The sequence below is a fragment of the Crocodylus porosus genome, unplaced genomic scaffold (genome assembly GCF_001723895.1).
Source record: "Crocodylus porosus isolate Cpor-Errol unplaced genomic scaffold, CroPor_comp1, whole genome shotgun sequence".
In the NCBI taxonomy this organism is placed as follows: Eukaryota; Metazoa; Chordata; order Crocodylia; family Crocodylidae; genus Crocodylus; species Crocodylus porosus.
The window spans coordinates 99,218,538-99,241,292 of NW_017728918.1; the positions used below are offsets into that span (position 1 = coordinate 99,218,538).

General features: G+C 42.8%; 1 protein-coding gene across 2 annotated transcripts in view; it reads left to right on the forward strand.

The window, feature by feature from the left end:
* Positions 1 to 555: 555 nt before the first annotated feature.
* CLVS2 (clavesin 2) overlaps positions 556 to 22,755 on the forward strand; it is an 82,612-nt gene continuing 60,412 nt past the window's right edge. For both annotated transcript variants that reach the window (XR_002101674.1, XM_019537982.1), the window contains exons 1-2: positions 556 to 1,397; positions 16,316 to 16,490. Coding sequence is in view for 1 of the 2 variants with exons in the window: in XM_019537982.1 (XP_019393527.1) it covers positions 1,009 to 1,397; positions 16,316 to 16,490 (564 nt within the window). In the remaining variant the exon portion in view is untranslated. The remainder of the gene's footprint in view (positions 1,398 to 16,315; positions 16,491 to 22,755) is intronic.

The following is a 22,755-nucleotide window of genomic DNA, read 5'->3' on the forward strand; positions in this document are numbered from 1 at the left end:
CGGGGAGAGCCTCCCCAGCCCCAAAGCCGGACGAGCGCAGCCCGTCCCTAGGAGGGGGAGAAGGCAAGCAGCCGCCCCAGCCAGAGGCAGGCTTGTTTTGTGGAGCCCTCGTCTTGAAATCAAGGAGCGGAGACAACAACAAGCTAGGTTATTTTCTTTTTGCTGCCTCCCCCCCTTCCCCCTCCTTTTTTTTTTTTTTCTTTTTCAATGCCCCTGAGCCGAGGCAGACCCTGGGAAAGAGAAGCCCCTCCTGGAAACTCTCCGATTGAGGAGCCACTTTATCATTGCCCTTAGCTGGGGCTCCTCTTCCCACAGGGATCACAGTGTCGGGGTGAGATCACTCCTAGTACCCAGGGGCGGGGGCAGGGTAGAAAGCTCCTGCCAGCCCCCCGCATCCCTCCACCCTGTGTTAGTCCTGCTGCCCACTCTCCCTCCTTCAGATAATGTAGCAGTTGCACACCCACTACAAAGCCAGCTTTTTATTACACAGATAAAATGCCTACTTAACTGTGGGTGGGTGGGGGGGCAGGCGGTATCCTCTGGGGGAAAGGGAAAGCTTCCCTGCAAACTGGCTGCCGCGGAGCTACTTGATTCCTTATTGTTGCTCCTGATCCCCAGGCTGCCTCCTGCCCCAAGCTACCCCAGCATTTGTGGCGGAGGGGCTATTTGGGGCAGCATGGAGGTGACAGCACTGTGAGCATCCTCCTGGACTTCTCTGTCGTAGGGGGCTGCAGCAGCTGGCTGTGGGTGGAGGAGAGGTGAGGCCCCTCCCTAAGGAAATTGGTGGGGGTAGGGGGTGCTTCCAAGCAGGGGGTGCTGTAGTAGGGGGCAGGAGGCAGTGTGGTTCAGGGTGAGGGCAGGAGGTTGCTGGATGGTGGGATTTCCTGGAAGGGGCTCCATCCCCTGAACAGGAGGCTTCCTGGGGCAGCCTCAAAGGCAGAGGAGAACAGGCAGCAGCTGGCCGGCCGCAGCAGCAGCAGCAGCGGAGGAGGAGGAGGGAGCAGCACCATGACTCATTTGCAGGCAGGTCTGTCCCCAGAGACGCTGGAGAAAGCCCGGCTGGAACTGAATGAGAACCCAGACACGCTGCACCAGGACATCCAGGAGGTGCGGGACATGGTGATCACGCGGCCAGACATTGGCTTCCTCCGCACAGACGATGCCTTCATCCTGCGGTTCCTGCGGGCCAGGAAGTTCCAGCACTTTGAGGCGTTCCGCCTGCTGGCCCAGTACTTCGAGTACCGCCAGCAGAACCTGGACATGTTCAAGAGCTTCAAGGCCACCGACCCAGGCATCAAGCAGGCGCTCAAGGATGGCTTCCCCGGTGGGCTTGCCAATCTCGACCACTATGGCAGGAAGATCCTGGTCCTTTTCGCTGCCAACTGGGACCAGAGCAGGTACGTGCTCCTCACACCTGCTCCATTTCATGGGGCTGAGACCCACTGCTGAAATGCATTGGACTGTGCTGATTGCCCAGGCTCTGGAGGTGTGGAATAGGCAAGGGGCACACACGTTGGGTTCCATGCAGCGGGGTTGGGCTGTGCCATGTGGGGGGGGAAGGAATTAGAGGCATATTTTGGCTGAGACCCACTTCCATCTGGAGGGGAAGAAGACCCATCCAGGCCTCCTGATGGCTTGGGAAGAGAGCATGCTCCTTGGCCTCTTCTGCTTCTTCCACAGTTGAAAAGATGATGTAGATGAAGGAGGCAATCTTTTGCTTAGTTCCTCCTTTAACTGTTTATTGTATGCTGTCTTGCTTCCTTAATGTTTAAGAACAGTGAGAATAAAGGGCCAAGCAGTGAGAGCTTGACTAGGAGGAATATCCCAAATGTGCTTTCTATTTGCCGCTCTCTCTCAGTCCTAGAGAGAAAGAGAGAAGTTTGGGTATGGGGCCTCTGAGGACTTTTCCTCAGCTACAGAAGGAGGGCTTTGTTTCTGAGCCTTCTAATGATGCAAGTGTGGGATTGATATTAATCACCTCCTTTCTTCGCTCCTCCTATCGCAGACCACAGTGTCCTGGGTAAAATTAGCAGCGTGAGGGGAGGGGGTGGCTTGTGCAACAAGGTTTGAAAATGGTTTAAGGCTACACAGTCCCTAAAGCTGTTTCTGGCACTTTCTTGGTGCTGTTTTGGCCAGAAGATGACTTATCTGCAGAGATCCTGGTTTTCCTTTATAAAAAAAATTGCAAATTCTCTTATAACCCCCCCCAAATCTGTGATTTAAAATTAAAGGTCTCCCACAGCCCACCCTCAAGTCCTGCTGGTGTTCCTCACTCTCTCTACAGCCCCACCCTGCTCTTGCCCTTCACTCCCAACACAACAGCCCTCCAATACAACTGGTGCCCCTCACTTCCCACCACACCTCCAGCCCTGCCAGAGGGGGGCCCAGCTGCCAGGGCTATGGGGCCAGGGACCCAGGTCCTCAGCTCCTTGCCCCCAACAGAAGGCAGCAGCTGCTACAGCAGAAGGAACATGGAGCCGGCTCCCCCCTGCCGCCTCCTTGGGGCAGGGCTGGCTCCCAGCCTCAGTGTGCGCTCCCAGGGGGCAGAGGGCGGGAGCAGAAAAGCTGCTTGCCCTGGCCACACTTCCCCTGCAGGTGGGGGCAGCAGCGAGGGGCACAACCCTGCGCTGCTGCCCGTGCTGCCTCTGTATACACAGGGGATGTGTGGCCAGTGCAGTGTGGAGCTCGCAGGGGCAAGCACCTTTCCTGCATGTCCCTGCTGTGCCGGGTCGTGCATACTGCACTGTGGAGGCCCCGAGGGAGGGCAGCAGGGCTAGAAGCACGAGCCTGCAAAGTGCACCTGCCCTGCCTTTGCCCCCCACACAGATCTGGGGGGCATGGGTCCCCCCGCTCTCCCAGAGTGCATGCTGCAGCAGGAAGCCAGCTCCACCCTCTGCCCCGCACCAGCCTGGCCTGCAATGTGTGGACTGGGAGCTGCGCAATATTGGCTGAGGGGGCTCTACGCCTCCTTGTGCAGCTGCCTGCACTCCTGCACATGGAGGTGCGAAGCCTGCCTGGTCTGGCCTGGCTTAGCCTGCCCCACGGCGCATGGATTGGGAGCTGCGTGCTATCAGCCTCAGTGGGCTCTGTGCTTCCCTATGTAGCTTCTCTGAAGGGCCAACAGCATATCATTCCCAGTCCACGCACTGCTGGCAGGTACTCCATGTGAGGCTTCCCTCAGCACCTCCCCACTCCCTCAGCTCCTACCCACACACCTAATGCCCTGGCCCTCTCCAGCCCTGCTGGTGCACCCCAGGCATGACCTACAAACCCCCAGCCCTGCCAGAGAGGGCCCCCAGTGCCCTGCAAGTCCCACTTACCTCACAGGCTCCCGGAATGAACAGGGAGCCTGAGCCAAGCCTTGAGTGATGGAAAGCCTCAGGCTCTGCCCTTTCCCCTTCTGGACAGGGTTGGGGGTTTCCTGCTCTTTTTGCAATTGGCTCTTGCAGGCTGGAACTCAGCCAGCCTGTAGAGCTTTTTGCAAAAGTGGGAAATCTGCAGGTATCTCTGTGAAAGAGAAAAGCAGTTTTATCTGATAAAGTCTGGAAATCCATGGTTTTCTCTGTTTTTCCATGGAGAAACAGAAAACCCAGATTCCTGTAGTATCTGGCTGACAAAACAGTAATCAAGGTCTGGCACTTTGGCAATAGACAAGGTATTCTGTGACAATGTATGATGTAAGAAAATGCATTGCAGGGAGTGGATGATTTCTAATAACTGGGGGTCAACAGCTTTAAAATTACAGCAGCTTAAGTATCATTTAGCTTTCAATACCGAAATATTCATGGAACCATTAGATGTGAGCTATCTACGGTGCACTCCAGCAAGTGTTACATATGTGAGTAGCCAGCAAGGCCACTGGAATGAGTAAGCATTATTGATATGGGTAAGGGTTGCAGAGCTTGGGGTCTAGCTTCCTGGCTGGGGGGAGGAGGTAGTGGGGGTAAGGAGGCACAGGAAGAGTCATAACTTCATTTTAGATCTTCACCCAGCAAAGACATATTCTAAAAGAAAGTGCAAAATAAGAGGGGTAATGCAAGGACACAGAAACTTAGACATCTTATTAAAATTGTACATCTGCTATGAAGAAATTCCCCCATGAATCTAGACTGGCCTATCTCAAGTATGATGCATTTCCTTCTCAGCAATAAAACTTATGTTCCAGTGGAGTAATGCAGAAATAACCAGACTGTTAGTTCTTAGTAAAGAAAGCAGCAGCTTTGAATTCAGACAGAAAATGGCAATTAAATCCACTCTCTTCACATAATTTTTTTTTTATTTACCTCTTAGTTATGAGACATGCTTAAATTACATGATATCAGCTCCCATAGTATTACAAGACAAATCATAATTATTATTTTGTTGAAGTTCCATTGAATGAATGATTTATTATTTAGGTTACAACTGTAATATGACTAATGGACCTCCTGGTAACTACCCACCTCAGCTACACTTGGGTTTCCATTGTACTCAGCTAGCTACAGGATGAGGGTCTGGACATGCAGCACATTAACAACAATCTAATTTATATAGCTTTTTGTAAGCCAGTGACTACATATAGGTGTTATGTTTCTACCAGGAGAAACACAGCTCTCTTGGAGCTGTAGCTCGCTCTCAGTTTCTCCCAAAACAAAAATGGCAGCTCTGGGAGAAAAATAACTCATCAGTGACCTGGCAAAAGTTGCTCCTAGGAAAGTTTCTTTCAGGAGAGCAAACATCTGCACATTTCCCTATTGTTTGGCTCCTCCCTGAGAGCAGGATTTGTTAATTGGTAGGGAAATACTCTCTGTGCCTTCCTGAGACTAGGGTCAGCCAGGTCTGGGAAGAGCATGGGTAGCAGGTGCTGCTTGTCTCCTTTGGTCCCAGGAGGATTTGGAGCAGTGGGGAAAGGTTACTGTGCCTTTCCCAGAATGGGGTCATCCCACTCTGGAGAAGGCAAGGGTGACAGCTGCTCCCACTCCTGTTGACTGGAAGGGGAGGAGCAGCCACTTGTTTGTTTTCTGTCCACTCCCCAGCTCCTCTGTCAGGAACCCTGGAATGAGAAGTGGGGGAGGATGTTGCGATGCTACTCTAATCCACCTAGGCAATAATATTGTCTCCTTCATCCACATACAATAGTTCATACTCATTCAACGGAGAACTGGAGCAGCTGCTGCTCCTTATGCTTTTCTCAGACCAGGGTCACCCCTGGTCTAAGGAACAGGTGAGGAGCAGGGGAAAAGTGGCTGTTGCAGGCCTATTACTCCCTGTTCTGAAAACATTTCTGCCATTGGAAATGAAACACTGGCCACAACAGGTTAAGTTATCTCAGTGTCCAGAGAGGATAGATGACTGCAGCGTGTACTATTGACAGTATCTCAGCACTAGATAGTGAGGCTGCTGGCAGCAACCTGTTTGAAGTGAGCAGATGTCTGTTACTGGATGGACGTGGACACATACTACAAGGGCAAATGTAAACCATATTTTGCATGGCATTGTTGTTTGCTCCTTATACACAGGCATGTGCGTGTGTAACATTGGTGTAAACATTTTGTGTGACTTCGCTCTAAAAGACAGTGAAAGAGTTAAGGAGCATTACGTGACATGAAAGGGTTCCGTGACTTCCTAAATCATTTCTTTAACGTCACACAACAGGGTACTGGGACATTTGGAAATATAACATCAGCCTCCTAACTTCCACTCTACTGCCCTATCAAAGAGACCTTGTTGCCTCCCCACTGATGGAACTGAACTGAGTGAGTCAAGAAGTGGCCGATTCTGATGTGTGCAGTATACTTATGCACCTCGCACTGAAGTTAGGGGTTCACCGCTTCCCAGGATTATTCCCTTACTGATTTAACAGTACATAAAATAGTGCGCTTCTCATTTATAGCAAACCTGGGAAGCCTTGCTTTTAAAAGTTTATGCTCTATCAGTGAACTCCTTGTGTAGTTTCTTGACTAGATTAAGAGTGTATCTGCAAAGCTCAAAATGTAATTTGTGATATGTATACAATTTACAATAGCCCATGTGTTAAGGATTCCAAGGAGATGGTAGCAATTTGTTTGTTTTTTAAACAGCTACTGATTATGATATGGATGATTTATAGATCATCAAGAGTTTATCATTTCTACTGCTCCAGTTAAGCAACAAAAATCATCATCACCATTGGCAGTCCCTCACAGTTGAGGATGATTGTCTTCCACAGTTGCCTTATTTGTTGGTCCGAAGATAGCTGACAAGGCCAATCGGGGTTGACAGGGTCTATTGTAATTTGGGCATGTGTTTCCATGAGGTGTGGGTGGCTCCGGATTTTTGATTTGTTCCTTGGCATGCTGTTTCTGCTGCTCCCACTTTTCTGTCTCCTGTCATTCTCGTGAGGTTTTAAAGTACTGAGATCCTTGCAGCAACAAGAATAAAGCAATTAAGAATAGGGGAAGTATAAAACAATCAAAATCCCTATGATGGAGGAAGGCCACACCACAAACAAGCCTTTACATTTGATAAATTAAAACAAGACCATAAAACTGTATTGGAGGCCTTTACTTTTGAAGGTCTAAAGAAGAAGTCTATAGAGAAGCAGAAGACTAGGGCATTTGAATACCTTCTCTCAGCTACTGGGAGGGGAAAGGCTGATGGGATTTCTACCAGGATGCTGTGCCTGGGACTTCCATGCAGGCTCAAGTGGGCACGGGCACATTTACTGCCCAGTAATTTAGGTTACTGCAGAGAAACGGAAAATTACTGAGCAGTATGGGTGCACCCCTACATGTGTACACCCATACTACGCAGTAACTATGGTGACTTGCACTGACTTGGGTGTAAATTTGATACCTGCATCATGCAGGTATCAAATTTTATGCCCAATTAGTTAGTCCCAAGTCAGTTCACACACAGCGTTACTACATTTTAACAGCTGCATGTGTAGATGCTGGCCTAAAAACTGCTGCTGTGCAGTAACTTACTATGCAGTACATGCACATGTAGACACACCCAGTGTTCATATTAGTTCTACATTGTAGGGGTTTTCTGGATTACTTTTGGATAGACGTATAATTTCACTCAAGAATTTCCTCCTCCTGTTGCTGAAAGGTAGATAGTTTCCCCCATGCATTTACCACTGCAAATGTTGGGGTTTTGTATAATAATTTCCCATCTACATTTTTGTTTGTTTGCTTGTTCATGAAGGATGTTTTCTTAAAACTATCATTGGTGTTTGCCTCAGCTGTTACACTCCGCCACTGCTTGGGAAAGCTGTGAGTAAGTGACGTGGCTGCTAGTTGGGTTCTGAATGTCAGCTGTGAACCTGACCACACTTCATTTTTTTATTTTACTTTCCTCTTGTATCATCTAAACTATGAACAGGGCCACAGGGCGAGGATCCTGCATCTGCCTGTCTGCAGATTTAGGAACATGATATACACTTATTCTCTGTCAAAGGCCTGTTTTTACAAGGGGGAGGGCCTTTTAAAAGGAAAAAAATAACTTAATTCAGAGAGCTGATTCCTCACTTCAGCTTACTGAGTGGCAAGTGTGTTTTTTCAAGTGCTGACTTAAGCAAAAATACCAAATAATGATTCAATAAATATTAAAACTAGTAAAAACAAAGTCCTTGAATACCATGGTCCATACATTTATGAAAGTAATATTCTTTCAAATAATTATTATAATTAGTGAAAACATTGGAATTCAGAATTGTTCCTGTATCTGTCATGCTGACTCACATTACCTCATTGTTCCCTTGCACTCTTCCATCTGTCTCTATCCATCTGTTGTCTCTTGTCCGACACTTAGAGCGTGAACAATTTGAGCAGGGGGCGTTTTCCCTATCTGTTTGAGTGCAGTGCCAAGCACAGTCGGGTCCTGATCTGTGAATAGCGTGCCGAGGCCCCATGATGATAAAAATAAACAATAATAATGGAGAGTAAGGATGAATCCGAAAGATAAAGCTGTAAGATGTTTGGGACAAGAATTATATTTTCCTATGCAGTTGTTCCGTACCTAGCAGAATAGGACTGTGGTCCTTACTGAGGTCTCTAGGTACTACTGCAGCAGAAACAAAATAAACATAAAATGAAAGGTTTTGACTTCAGCTATTTTTTTATGATCCTGTGTTTTTTATTAGTATCCAGGTCTGTGCCTAGGCACAGACATGAATCAAGGAGTTCCAAGATGTCTGAAACATCTTATCTAGGTACTCTGGGGCTTGTCTTCCTCTAACCTTCTAAATATTTTAATGAGAACGGATAGATTAGATGTTGGATGATAGCTGGCCAGATGGTCAGCATCCAGTGGTTTTTGTTTTGTTTTGTTTTTTGAGCAGTGGCTGTATAACATCATCTTTAACAGAAGTCTTCATCAGCCAGTATAGGCCTAGTTCTAAAGAGGTTGTGTTGTGGTATATTCCAATTAATATTTAGTACCGCAGGAAACTCCAGTGGCTTAAATTCAGTCAAGGGGGACTTGATATTTGTACCTTTCAGATGTAACTTTTGCATCCATACAGCAGATTGAATCCACTCAGTTTTAATTCCCAAAACCAACAGAAATTTCTTCGTAATAGATATTGTGGAACTAATGGAGTCATGGGCTTAATTAAAAAAAAAAATCTGACATGAACCGGACTGTTCTGTATTCAAAACAAATGAAATTGGCTTGCAAACAAATCCTATGTTGGCTGTAAAGAAACCCTACTTTGCTGTCTTCATATTCATGGTATAAGGTAATAAAAACACCCCCTTTTTTTGGCTAGATTTGCCTGTGATTAGTTGTCATCTTGTCAGTTTCTGTTGTTTTAAGTCAGCCATGAACTATGGTGACCTGTTAAGATGAAGCTGGAAAAGAGGATGCCCAGGGCCATTTCACTGATAGTTAAGGAGGAAAGATGATTGTGAAGTTCTACTAAATAACAGAAAGCCTTGTCTATAAGCAAGATATCAGTATCCTCAGAACTATCCAGAAATATTCTTGTTCCATTCATGGCCTATGAGAGACTCTGAGCAACATCTCCAACAGGACAGATTCAGTCCGCCCTCAAATTTATAGGTGGGAGGTATGCATAGGTAATATTTCCAGTTGTTTCATTTCCAACTCCAAGCCAAACGCCAGATCGAGATTCTAGCCAAACATGAATGGAACTTGTGATCACCTGGAATAGTCTCATAGGTGTCATAGTCAAAATGGTAACAGTCATCAACTTGGCCGTTAATTCAACAAGTCCCTACAGGCTTATTGCCTCAGGTTCAACCTCAGTATGCAACTGTAAGAGCTAGTGGCATTGTCCATATAATTGTTCCTATCTCATTTTAACACCATGCTAGGATTTACGTGGAAGTAGGACACACAAGATTGATTCCTACACGATGACTTTTTCCAGCTTTGTTATTCATATAATTTTCTAATAAATAATATAAAAAGTATATAATAATACAGCTGTTTCTATATTAAATGTGGGTATATAACAGGAATTTATATACTTAAATTAATTTTGAGTTCTAGCTTATCTACAAGAATTGGTTGTACAACACTAGGCATAGCATGCTCCACAAGAGGCAAGTTAAAAAAAAAAAAAAGTACGTGAAAAATTAGTTATAAATAAAATGGGATTTATTTCTCCAGTCAGTCTAGTGCAGGCTAGCTCCAGATTACTTTAAGACGCACACTAGCAAATCAGATCTCTTGTGCACTGTTTACCTGGAGCCACTGTATCGGTTGTTTAAAACATGGGGTCAAAAGAAAGTAATGTACTCTTTGTCCTCTAATAAACAACTTCAAAGCTCAAAAGGCAACAGGATCAAAATGACTTAAACATCCACTGAAGTCTTTGGATTTTGCTTTGTAGAATGGATACATGTTACTTAGTACATACAGTATGAGCTGGTCAGTGACTGTTGCTTAATACAGATCAATTTGAATGAAAGGATAGTTTTTCTTTTTCAGGCTGCAAGTGAATCTCTTTTAGAAATAAAGGCTAATTACTCATTAAAAACAAACAAAAAACTGCCAACAAAACAACAATTAAGCCCAACTCAGCCAGTACCGTGTCATCAAAGTGTTTGTAATTGATGCTGGCTTTGTTTGTTTGTTTGTCTTGTGGCATTTTTGTGGTTGTGTGAAAGTTATTTTGAACACCAGCAATGCAGACCAGAAAGTAAGATGGCTCTGTTGAGACGGTTATAAAGAGGCTTTGGTATATAGAGGCTTTTAAAAAACAAATAAAATGCATATTTTAAATAATGGTTAAAACTGGGCAGCATTAAGATATTAAACTATAAGCCAAATGTAAGATTGTCTTGGATTCCTTTCTATTGTATCACATTATATAGATACAAAAGCATCTTTGATGCTTTGGTATATAGCACCTTTTATCTCACGATTGCCTAAATAACAGTGTAATGAATTTAGGTTAGTGTATCTGGCCCCCGGCAGCATGATGCTAGAGATATCTTTTCCTTGTGTCACTGGTTACATAAACTGGGGTGCTTTAGCTACATTAGCTCAATGGGCTGTTAGATTCAGATGGACTTTTCATTTGTGACATGGTCCCAGAACTGCCACAGAAAATTTCAGGCTGGTCAGACTGTAGAGAGGATTCAGAATTCTGCTTTAAACAGAAATAATAGTGCAACCTGAGCTACAGAGTAGTGCTCACTACGGAATTCATCTTTTAGAGCTGACCAGGTAAATGGACCACTCGCAGCAAGGCTTAGCTTACTCATTATATACACGTGTACTACATGTTAGTGATGATGAGCACACCTGAGGTGGTGAACTTACTGGCGCATACCAACTGCTGCCATAAGATAGCTACATTGCATCCATTTTGTGGTGTAGTGTGTGAAAAATGGTCATGCCATGCTTCACTGTAGTGCTCCCTAACACAGTCCAGAAAAAGGGTGGATATGCCCATAGTGTGGAATGAACTATGATTCTGGGGCTAGATTCTCATACCCTTAATCATTTTCATTAGTACCTTACTCCACAAGAGATTTCATTTAGATGTTACTCAGTGTAGTGTGGGTATTGTAATTTATTCCATCAGAAGAACTGAGAAATTATAGGTTAAGGATTCCTCTTCCCAATGAAAAAAATAATCAAATGGACTATGATTGAAACTACCTGAAAAGGTATTTGTGTCCAATCAGGAGAAGACATCCAAACTATCTTTTAGATTAAAAAATAAATAATTAGGAATATACCATGGCCTATCCATGTAAAAAGTAGAGCTGAAAACAGGATAATAAATAATTCTATCTTGGCATTTTGATTGCCGACACTGGGCTTTGTGTCTTGACTTTGGTCCATTACTTAAGCAAGCCGTATTGCTGAAAGCCGCAACAGATAAATCCATTATTGGACTTTTAAAGCAACTTTTACATTGAGCAAATATTGAGGCAAGTCAGAAATGTAAACCTGATGTGATAAATGAAATCTTAAGTGATGAAAATTGAAAGCAGTTTATTAAAAGTATCAGCAGTAAAGCTCTATTAACTGAAATATGATTAAAGAAACTATATTAAAGCCTTTACATAGCACGGAATTACTGGCATAATTTCATCTAAAACCTACTCCAGTCTTGTTTTGACCAGCATTTCATTTCACCATAGCTGCTATTCCTTCTGGCACCACACTATAGCAGACCTGTGTAAAATGAAGTCCCTTCAGAGGCCTGTGACAGACTGCATTACCTAGTCCTGTTATATGACAAACCATAACACATGTTCCATTCCCAAAATTACTTTTGGGACTTGCAATCTATGATGAGTGGAAAATTACTTGCTAATGTGACAAAAACCATTTTAAAAACTGCATGGAAGGCTAACCTATTATTATGCAGTTGCATACCCAGCAGCAAATTAACCCAAGTCTCATGGAAAATTCTTTGTATATATCCGCTAATAAATTAGTACAACTGTGAGAATATTTACTAGGAATTTAAGCAATAAAGAGAGCTGGATCAATATACTGTTACAGCAGAAGTCAAACTGTTTGATAGATAACTTTTTCCCCATTTCCAAAAATCTCTGAACTAAATGCTTTTCTCTGTATGAATTATTCATTTTATAAGGGCAATATTTGTTGAATGACTGCATATTTTATGGATAAAATTCACTCCAGTTGAAATGTTTTATTTTTTTATGCAATCAATAAATAAATTTAAATGTTTGCTGCTTTTAAGTATGCCATGTAGAAATAGTGGGGAAGACTCCTTTTTTATCATTTTTAAAACACGAGTGTGTGAAAAAGGTGATGATAAAAGAAAGTGGGAATGGAAAGTTTTTTCTTTTTTTTTAAATCTGGCACCATATTTACTCAAATACAATATGAGGTTTTTCCCCTTAATCAGCATGATGAAAAAAACTCCTCATCTTACTTTCACAGAAGGAAACTGCATTAAATTCATTGTCTATCATTAAACTACTGCCAAAAGCAGCATGTGCTAAGTAATGGAAACCGACTACAAAATTGATTAAATGCAACCAATAGTGAGTATGACTATAAAATACATGACCCATATTGGGCAAATATACTGATGGAAATGTACCACAAGGATAGGTTAGTGCATCCCAGATGAATAAAATATATGGCAGTGCCCATTGCATGTACTTCCCCTCAGTGCTGACTTTGTTTCTAGTCATGGTAAGCTACTACACTGAATACATTTTAGCTTCCTCTTCACCCCCATAAATGCATTGCATATTTCTAAATGATGTGTTTAGGGAGCCCTTGTGATAAAACCTGCAGCAGTGTCAAAAAAGGTAAAAGTTCATTCAAAAATGATGCATAAGTCTGTGAATACATATAATAATTTGTCTGCATGGCAAATTATTACAGGTATGCTGCTTCCAAGGTTGTTGTTTTCACCGTTGCCTATCACTTCCATATGCTCATGGAGAGCAGGGTCAAGGAGCGGGTAAGGGGTTGCAAGGGGGAAGGAGCTGGGGTGGGGGGACAGAGGGTAAGGGGGCTACCTGATTGATTTTTCTCTTCTGTAGCAATGGGAGGGGGGCAGATTCAAGGCAAACCTCCAATAATTAGATTCTATAGCTGGAAAATTGTAACTAATTTATAAATTTTCCATATATAGGATCTAATTGTTGTCTTGTATTTAGGGGCATCTTATATTTGAGGAAATATGGTAAGTAAAATTGAAGGCTCATTCATTTATCTAGTACAGTGCTTCTCAGTCCTTTTAGACTCAAGACACCTCTGGATTGACTCAAGGCAATTTCAGAACATGGTCTTAGCTTCTACTCATTTTTTGACTATGGAGCTCAGAAAGATCACAACAGGTCAGCATGTTTTTGATATTATGGCTTGAAATTTCCGGGTTTATCTTGTGAAATCATAAGTGGGTATTTGCACACCTAACAGTGCTAAATACATGTGACACCCTGCTGAGTTCTTAAAGAGATCTTGCAACACTGGATTAAAATCAGTGATCTGATATAAAATGGAAGAATCTTCTTAGGATCAGGAAGAGCCTCTTATGTTGCCTAGTCAGGAAAGTCAATAAACCTTGTGTGGGCAAGATATTAAATAGGATTTTTTTCTTGGATGAGACCTCTATTGCCAAGAATATGGCCAGAGCAGACGTTACCAACCTTTCCTTCACATAATCTGAATTAAAACAGGGAAAACCTGTGAGGCTCAGATTATATGTAAAGTTATTGTGGTTATTTTTCCTTTAAAATTATAGATAAATATATTTATAGGTGCATATAAATAGGTATATATATCCCAGCTCAGTTGTTAAAGGGAGGTACATCTTAAATATAGTTTAATGTAATGGATACCGATTTCTGTATGGACACGCATGCTTTCTGTAATAGATGTCATACGGCTGAGATTTTTCAAAAAGCGCCTTATGATTTTGAGTGCCTCATTTTTTTTGGTCCTTGTTTTGGGAGACCACTAGAGGGCTTTATTTTGAAAATTTATGAGCACTGATGATTTAAAAATTATGGTTGTTTATTGACTTTTGCCTACTCACATTCTCCACCTATTCTCATTAGCAAGCAAAGGAAATATAGACTAGAGGAGGAAGGTATTGTGCAATGGCTATGTAACTTGTTGGATCATCAAGCTCAGTGAGTAGTCATCAATGGCTCAGTGTCAAGTTGGGAGGAGATAGCAAATGGAATTCCCTAGGGATCTGTCCTGGTCTGATACTGTTTAATATCTTCATTAAAGATTTGTAGGATTGGATTGAGTGCACACTTAGAACAGATTTGCTAACAACATCAAATTGGGTGAAGTTGCAGACACTGTGGAAGGTAGGGCTAGAATTCAAAATTACTTCGATAAACTAGAGGAATCATTCAAAATCAGTTGGATGAAATTCAGCAATGACTTTTGGGATGAAACAATTGCATGCAAAGGCTGAAAGTGCTAGGTTTGTTTAGTTTATAGAAGAGAAGACTGAGGGGGGATTTGATAACAGGCTTCAAATACCTGAAGGGTATTTACAGGATGGAGATAAACTATCCTCTGTGACTGCAGGAGACAGGGCTAGGAGAAATAGTCTTCAATTACCGGAAGGGAAATTTGAGTGGAATATATATATATATATATATTTAATTTTATGTATCCCAAGCCAAATTAGCCAAAACAAATTCCAAATCCGAGAGTCCAGAACCATAAGTGGCCCAACTACCGACAAACATCCTCCACCCCTATCTGAGGCTTCAGATGTTCCCAAAACCTTTGGCAGGAATCCTACTTGCAGGTCCAAGCCCGGAGGCTTGGGTTTCGGATGTCGCCAAGTTTTGCTTACCCTTAGCCGTAAGGACCCATTGGCAAGCCAGGGAGATGTCTTCCATTTCCATAAGTGGGCTTAAAGCCGAGATCTTCCCACTCGAGCAGCTAAGTGGGAGGCTTACCATATATCACCTTAGCAGGTACTTTCCCTGTGCCAGGAGAGCGGTCTTCCCTGGTGTGTCTAGGAAGACTGCCTCCACGGTCCCGGTGTTTCCCTTGCCAGGCAACCATAGACTACACTTGATCTGAGCCTTCAAGAGATTGAGACAATTTTTCTCATTAGGAGTGTGGTTAAGCATTGGAACAGGCTACCTGGATGAGTTGTGGGATCTCCATCCTTGTACATTTTCAAGAGCAGGTTAGTCAGATATTTGACTAGGATGGCAGGGGGCTGGATGGCAGATGGCAAGGGGCTGGACAATTTCATGAGGTTCCTTCCAACCCAACTGTTTTAGAATTCTGTTGGGTGTCTAAGTAGATTTAAGATCTTAAATGCTATTATATTCCATCCTGTTTACATCCCTGATAATCTATTAATGCATCTACTTTTGTAGCACAACTTCATCTTACTCCAAGACTGACTCAACAAAAGTAATGAGAGAGAGGAGAACCCATCCCATGTTTTTCAGGGTTGCGAATAGGGCAAATTAGAATTAAATTTAGCTGTCTAAATCCACTTGTATGCCTGATAGATGGAATAAAATCTGGCCCCTATTCATTACATGTTTGCCATACTGGTTTATTTTAGTTCAGATACATTAGCCACAATTTCAAATTTTAAGTGTTTTAATTTGCATTAATTTCATTTTTAGTGTTTGGTATATAAAAGTGTGATATTTAAGACAAGAAAACTAATACTCAGGCTAATTACAGCTACTACACTTATTGTTTACCTGGAGACTGAAAATAACTTAGTAATATTAAGAACAAATGTGCAACTTTAATTTTGCAGGCTTTTGCTGGATTAAGGAAGTCGCTGCAGTATTCTCTTATATTTATCAGCTGTGTAATTTGTTGTTTTAACCTTTTAAAGGAATGGAGACTATACTTAACAGGGAGAACAAATGTGGGAAGTTCAATGTGGAATTATCTCTTCGATGACTTGAGTACTTCTCTGGGATTTTGTAATTTAGACATATATGAAATACACGCACCTATTGTACAAGCCCCCTAAACTAACATTCAATATAGAAAGTCGAAGAACAAAATAAATAACAGATTCTGTACTGAGTATTCAAACTTGCCATCTTAGGGGTAAAAAGTACTCAGAGGGCATTTAATTGAATTTTAATAGATTGACACTGCTGTTAACCAGAGATGTTCTAAAGCCACATTGTACTTCTTTCTTTCTGTGCTTGTTTTGTATTTCTTTTCTTTTTTTTTCTTTTATGAAGAGGTCCTTTTGTTTCTGTGAAAATTTTGTAGCATACTTTGTGGATTTGAGAGTAAAGTGCCAAATTTCACAGAGAATGAGATTTGCAAACCCCAGATTGCCTTCAAATGAAGTTGGGGCCAGTTGTGACTTCACCATTCTCTTATGTTTAGCCTAATACAGTCTCCCTTCTCCTGTTGACAGGTACACATTAGTGGATATTTTGCGTGCCATCCTTCTTTCTTTGGAAGCCATGATTGAAGACCCTGAGCTTCAAGTGAATGGATTTGTTCTGATTATAGACTGGAGCAACTTCACTTTCAAGCAGGCCTCCAAACTTACACCAAGCATGCTGAGATTAGCTATAGAGGGTCTTCAGGTAAAGCTCTCCTTTCCCCCCTTCTTATCCCATTTTCTCCATTTCTGTAGGTACATGCTGAAAATTGAGGAATTCAAAACAGTGAACTTACTTTTCTTCACAACAGGGATGCTGTTAAAAATAATTAGATCCTCTTATCATTATTAGTCCAGGCTAATGAATTAAGGGCCTGGTCCTACTAACAGAAAAGGCATTTTTCATCAACTTAAGAGGGAGTAAAATCATACCATAGAACTCAATTGTGACAGGACACACTGGGTGCATCTACACTTGCATTAATGTGCTTTAGTTAATGTGCATTAAACCTAGTACCTGAGGGAATTTATACATGTGCTCTGGAAGTGTTGGGGGAGTTTTAATTAGAGCAGCTTTAAGAGCCACTCTAATTAAAGTGTCAGGAGTATCTCATGTATCAGTGTCGCCACACTTCAAAATGGCAGTCAAACAAGCTTTAAATAAAGTGCCTTCACTGCCATTTTGAAGTGCGGGATGCTGATGCAGGAGGTGTGGGAGGCTGCTGAAGTGTTGGTAATTGCCACTGTCCAGCAGACTCAATTAATCAAGTCTGCATTGATGCACTGTAATTACAGTGCATTAGAGCAGCCTCCCTGCTCATGTATAGGCACCGTCCATTGTGAAATACTAGGAAAATGCACATTAGCCTATCTTAATGCTCATTAACTAAAGAGCATGGTTTTTTTTAGAAATACATTTATGTGCATTAAAATGAGTGAACCCGCACTAAATTGCTTGTGTAGACATTCCTTCTGAATATGGTTCCAAGTTTCAAATGGAGCTGTGTACCTGCTCTAAGTTAAATATGTACTCCTCTGCTTGAAAGTATCAGGGCCAGTGTGCTTAGTGGCTTACAGGATTTAATATACTTAACTCTAATATACAGCCACTATTGTGACTGATTATTTTAGAACATTAATGGTGCAGTGCAGCACTGCAACATTGATATTAAGGTTGTCACATAAATATGGATTGCTTCCTATGATGTTAATACTAATGAAAATGAAAAAAAAATATAATCTGTAGAGTAGCTGTTTACCTGAATACTAACTGGGATCTTTATGTTAAAATATCTTGTGGCAGTATGCTTTGCTGTTTCATTGATATCTTTTATCATTTACACATTTTTATTGTGTTACATACAAAGCAAAGTAACAGCCTTATCTTTAAATTTTCTTCACGTTGATATTGCTGGGTTTGTAGAAACCTGTATGGTACTACTGTGGAGTTTTAATCTAAATCTTGAAGTGCCTTACCCAGTGCTCTGGCTGATGCCATTTAGAAAAGCCAGCACAATGAACAGACTGATCCTAATTTGCCCCTCACTTCACTTTTTTTTGATATTGGTGTAATTCTGTGGGCTCAAATGAAGTTGTCTGGACTTACGCCTATAGAAATGAGAGGACAGTTGTGCCCTGTGTGCCTTTGTTACCTGGACTGGGAGAACAAAAATTGTACAGTAAAGCATTTGTGCAGTGTTTATTTGTGTGTGAGACTCAGTAATACATTTGTTTAGTTTTATATGTGAGTTTATTTTTACTTGTTTTTGAAGAGTTTGGGTTTGAACCATGCTTTTATTTTAAAATATAAATCATCACTTCCAATACTGTTTGTTTTTTAAATGGTGGTACTGCTTCTTGTTCTGAGGAGAGCTGAGAACCTCTGCAACTGAGTCTGATAAATGATATCCAAGCTACTGAGTTTTTTTATAAAATACCTTATTATCATATAATCAAGCTGTTTGGTACCGAGGCTGCATGAAGTTTGATTTATCCACAGCTTACTGATTCTCTTGCAACATTTTTTTGGTAGTAAATTAACCAAGAAGCTTCAGAGTGATAAAGGTATTGTGCTAGAGTTCCTGAGGTGTGAGCTTCAGCTTTGTTTCAACTCATGCCAATAGTTACCCCTGTTGGCTTAGCTGTAAATGGATACTGAGTCATTCAGGCTGGGAATCAGGCAGCCCAAGGTGATGCTTGTATACCAGGTTGTCACTAGGGGTGCACCAATAGAGATTTTGGGGGCCGATACCAATAGCCGATTTTTAAGGAGGAATATCAGCTGATACCAGTCTGATTTTCCAATATGGCTGACTCCAGCTATAAGTAAGTCTGTAGTGGTGGACAGGGAGGGAGGAGGGAAGGGGCTTGAGGGGGCAGATCAATGCCCCCTGCAGTGAGGGAGGGAGTGGGGCAGGAGCTGCCAGATTGGGCAGAGCAGGGTGTGGGATGGAGCCGTGGTTTGTCTGGAGGATGTGGGGGGGAGTAGCTCCTGCTGCAGCATGCACTCCAGGAGGACATGGAGGGGGGCATGTGCCCCTAGAGCTGCGCTGGGGAGTACAGGGTGGGCTGGGGCTGGGGGGCTGCTCCAGGCTCTTCCGGGGGTGCAAGGGGGTAACTGGGCTGGGCTGTGCTTGGGACAGGCAGGGGCAGCGTTGGGGGGAAGGGCTATGGGCGGGGGGCTACAGCAAAATTTGGGGTGTGGCTGCAGCAGCCTCCTACAGCCCTCCTAGCACCACTGCCACCTGTCCTGAGCGCAGCGTCCCAGCCCCGCTGCCTGCCAGGAAGAGCCTGGAGCAGACCAGCTTGCAGCTGCAGCCTGTGCTGCCCTGACCTGCTGTGTGCAGATCCAGGGGCACATGCACCCCCCGGCTCTCCCAGGGTGCACGCATTGGTGGGAACTGCTCCCCCCACCCCATACCCTCAGATGACCCATGGCTCCGTTCCATGCCCTGCCCCACCCCTCCACAGCTGGGCAGCACCTACCCCAGCCCCACTCCCTCCGTTACCATGGGGGCCATTGATCTGCCTTCCCCCGTCCCTGTCTGCCACAACAGACTTACCAGCTGTATGCAGCTCTCCAAGCTGTCAGGCTGTGCTCCTTGCTGCCCGCATGCTGTGCTGTGGATGTGTGCATGCACGGGCCAATTATCAGCCACATCAGGCCGATTTCCGATATAGTCAGTTTTCTTTATATTGGTGCTGATCTGATATTGGACCAGTGTATCGGTGTACCTCTAGTTGACATGCCTTAAGCATGTTAGTGGTGTAGGCTTTGTAGGCTCAGGTGGATTGTCATATCAATCAGGGGATAGTCTGTGTTAAACTACTTTCTGTTTTTCTTTAATATACATGATTTGGGCTCTATCTGAATTGGAGCTGTTTACCAAAAATGAAGACAAAAATATTCTGCTTCAAAGGAGATATAGTCAGGATGGCAAAACACATTGTTAAAAAACAGGAAAGGTAGTGAGAATTTGAGGAATGCAAAGGGCTCATTTACAGACTCGTGCACAGATGAAGCCTTTTTTCCTTGTCTCAGTATTACAAGAAATATTTGAGGAGGTACTAAAAGGGAAAAGTGTCACATGGACATGCTATTTGTTTATTATCTTTGTAAACATTTTTTGTTTAATCAGTTAAATTAAATTAGCTTTGGATTTTGCAGATGAATCAAGATAGCAGCTCACTGAAATTTGCTGTTTGGGAAATTCAAATGTTTGTCTTATTCTGGAGAAAGATGAGGAAGTTTTGAGCACTGGGCTTGGTGGTAAACAAATACTTCTATCCCATGAGGCTGATAAATTTTAAATCTAAAGTCCACATTAAATCCATATTTTATTTAGTTTGGTTTCCAAGAGCAGAGAAACAAGTAATGCTGCATAGAGTAAAAAATGGACATCATTGATGTTCTACCACTCTGAATTATGTTAATTAACCTTAAGCTATTTTGCAAATTAAAAAACCGAAAAACTCTAATTTAAATTTAAAACCAGACTTCCAAAATGAAGTTTTGTCTGCTTGAATATGTTGTTTAGTAGTGTGAAAAAATAATTTCTGTGACCGGTGTTGGCATGCTGATAAAACCTGCTAGATACGCAAATTTTGTTGGCAAAGGAATCCTTTTCTTGGGATAGCAGCAGTTACAAAATACCAGAAAAAGGTTTCCTTTTCCCTAAGGGACATGATGTGGAGAGTGGCCAAGTGGTTATGTTATGTTGTTATGACTCTAGAGATATGAATTTAAACCCTACTCTGGCCTTGTACCAAAATGACCTCCAATCATCCAGTTGTAAATAAGTAGCTTGTCATTTGGGTTGGAGCGTCAAAGGCGGCTGGATGTGATGCTGGTGCCCTTGGCTACCAAAATTGGCCTGTATTTACAATGGCTCAAAGGAACTATATTCTCTTAAGCCTCTAGGCTTGATTGGACCCTTGAGCCCTACCTAGCTGGGATCTTTGGAAGATGAAAAGTGCACCCTTAGCAAGTTTGCTGATGACACCAAGCTGTGGGGGGTAGTAGGTACTCGGGAGGGGAGGGTTAGGATTCAGTGTGACTTAGACAAAATTGGAGTATTGGGCCAAAAGAAATCTCATGAGGTTCAACAAGAAGAAGTGCAAAGGATGGAACAAACCCATGCACAGTAGAGGCTGCGGGATGACTGGGTAGGCAGCAGCTCTGTGGAAAAGGACCTGGGGGTTACAGATAATAAGCTGAATATGAGCCAGCAATGTGCCCTTGTTGTTAAGATGGCTAATGGCATCCTGGGCTACTTTGGTAGGAGTGTTGCAGTAGGTCAAGGGAAATGATTATTCTCCTCTATTAAGCACTGATGAGGCCATATTTGGAGTACTGTATCCAGTTTTGGGCCCCCCACTACAAAAAGGATGTGGCCAAATTGGAGAGAATCCAGTAGAGGGCAACAAAAATGATGAGGGAGCTGGGGGACATGACTTATGAGGAAAGACTGAGGGAAGTGCGCTTATTTAGTTTACAGAAAAGAAGACTGAGGCGGGATTTAATAGCAGACTTCAACTACCTGAAGGGGAGTTCAAAAGAGGATGGAGCTAGACTGTTCTCAGCGGTGGCAAATGACAGAACATGGAGCAATGGTCTCAAGTTGCAGCAAGGGAAGTTTAGGTTCGATATTAGGAAACATTTTCTCACTCGGAGAGTAGTAAAGCACTGGAACAGGTTACCCAGAGAGGCGGTGGAAGCTCCATCCTCGGCGGTTTTTAAGACTCAGCTAGACAAAGCTTTGGCTGGCATGGTCTAGTTGGGGCTGGTCCTACTTTGAGCAGGGGGTTCAACTAGATGACCTGAGGTCCCTTTCAGCCCTAATTTTCTGTGATCTATGATTGTATGATTTGCTGGCATAGTTATATCATCAAAGCCTCAGTTTTTAGGTAAAATATTTAAATATTAATCAGGCCAGAAAAAGATTCTGGTAAAAACACCATTTGTTTGTTCTCTACATCAGTGCTCCTTTAAATATTTTTATACAAGTAGAACAGCTTCATTAGGAGAGAGATGGGAATCACCGTATCTGACATCCTGGAACTGAGTGGTTTGAGTATTTCTATGGCAGTAGGACAGCTGGTTCAAATCCTTTCTCTGAATTGGGCACTGAAGGGATTTGAATCTGTGCATCCAATAAGACTGCTTTAATCATGCAGCTGTTGGGTGTAATGACCATCCTCCTCTTCAGTTGTTGCATGAAAGGGCTGACCTGGCTCAGGTACCAAACTTCAGGAGAAAATTCCTAGCTCTGAATCTAGTGGGGAAGGAGGCATCTCCTTCTAGTCCGGGTCTAGATGTCTAGACTCAAATTTATAAGAGTCATGGCAGAATTGTGCATTTCCTTATTTAAAACAGTCCATAAATAGAGCATAAAAAAACCAAAACAAAACAAAAAAGGAACATGTTTGTTCTGCATACTTGGAAGCACATTTTGGTAGGGTTTTCCAGTATCCAACATGCTATGCAGAGGGATACATAGACTGAGCAGAAGGCAGTGTGGAAGGAGGAGATGTGTTTGGAATCCCACCCCTTTTCCTGGAGTTGGGCTGCATTTATGTTATTTCTTGCAGCCGTGAGTTAGGCATTTCTATTTATGTGGGATTTACAATCTTGAATATTATCAATAAGGCCATAATGAATTGCAACTAGGAAGTAAAAGGACACTTGCTTTTTCAGAGTATGCCTGTTAGATCAGGCCTCTCAGGGGAGCTAGGCACATGGATGGCTGTTGGCTAGTTTGTGGAATCCCAAGTGACATTAGGTAGGAATCAGAGGCTTAAACACCCATCTCATTCAGAATGGTGGATGTACTGAGCATGCACAGCAGAGATGCTTTAAATTGCCAGCAGATCTGTCCTGAAATACTTAAGACTTCACAAACTTATGCGTCAGATTTCATAGTTTCATAGTTTGTAGGGTCGGAAGGGACCTGAGCAGATCATCTAGTCCG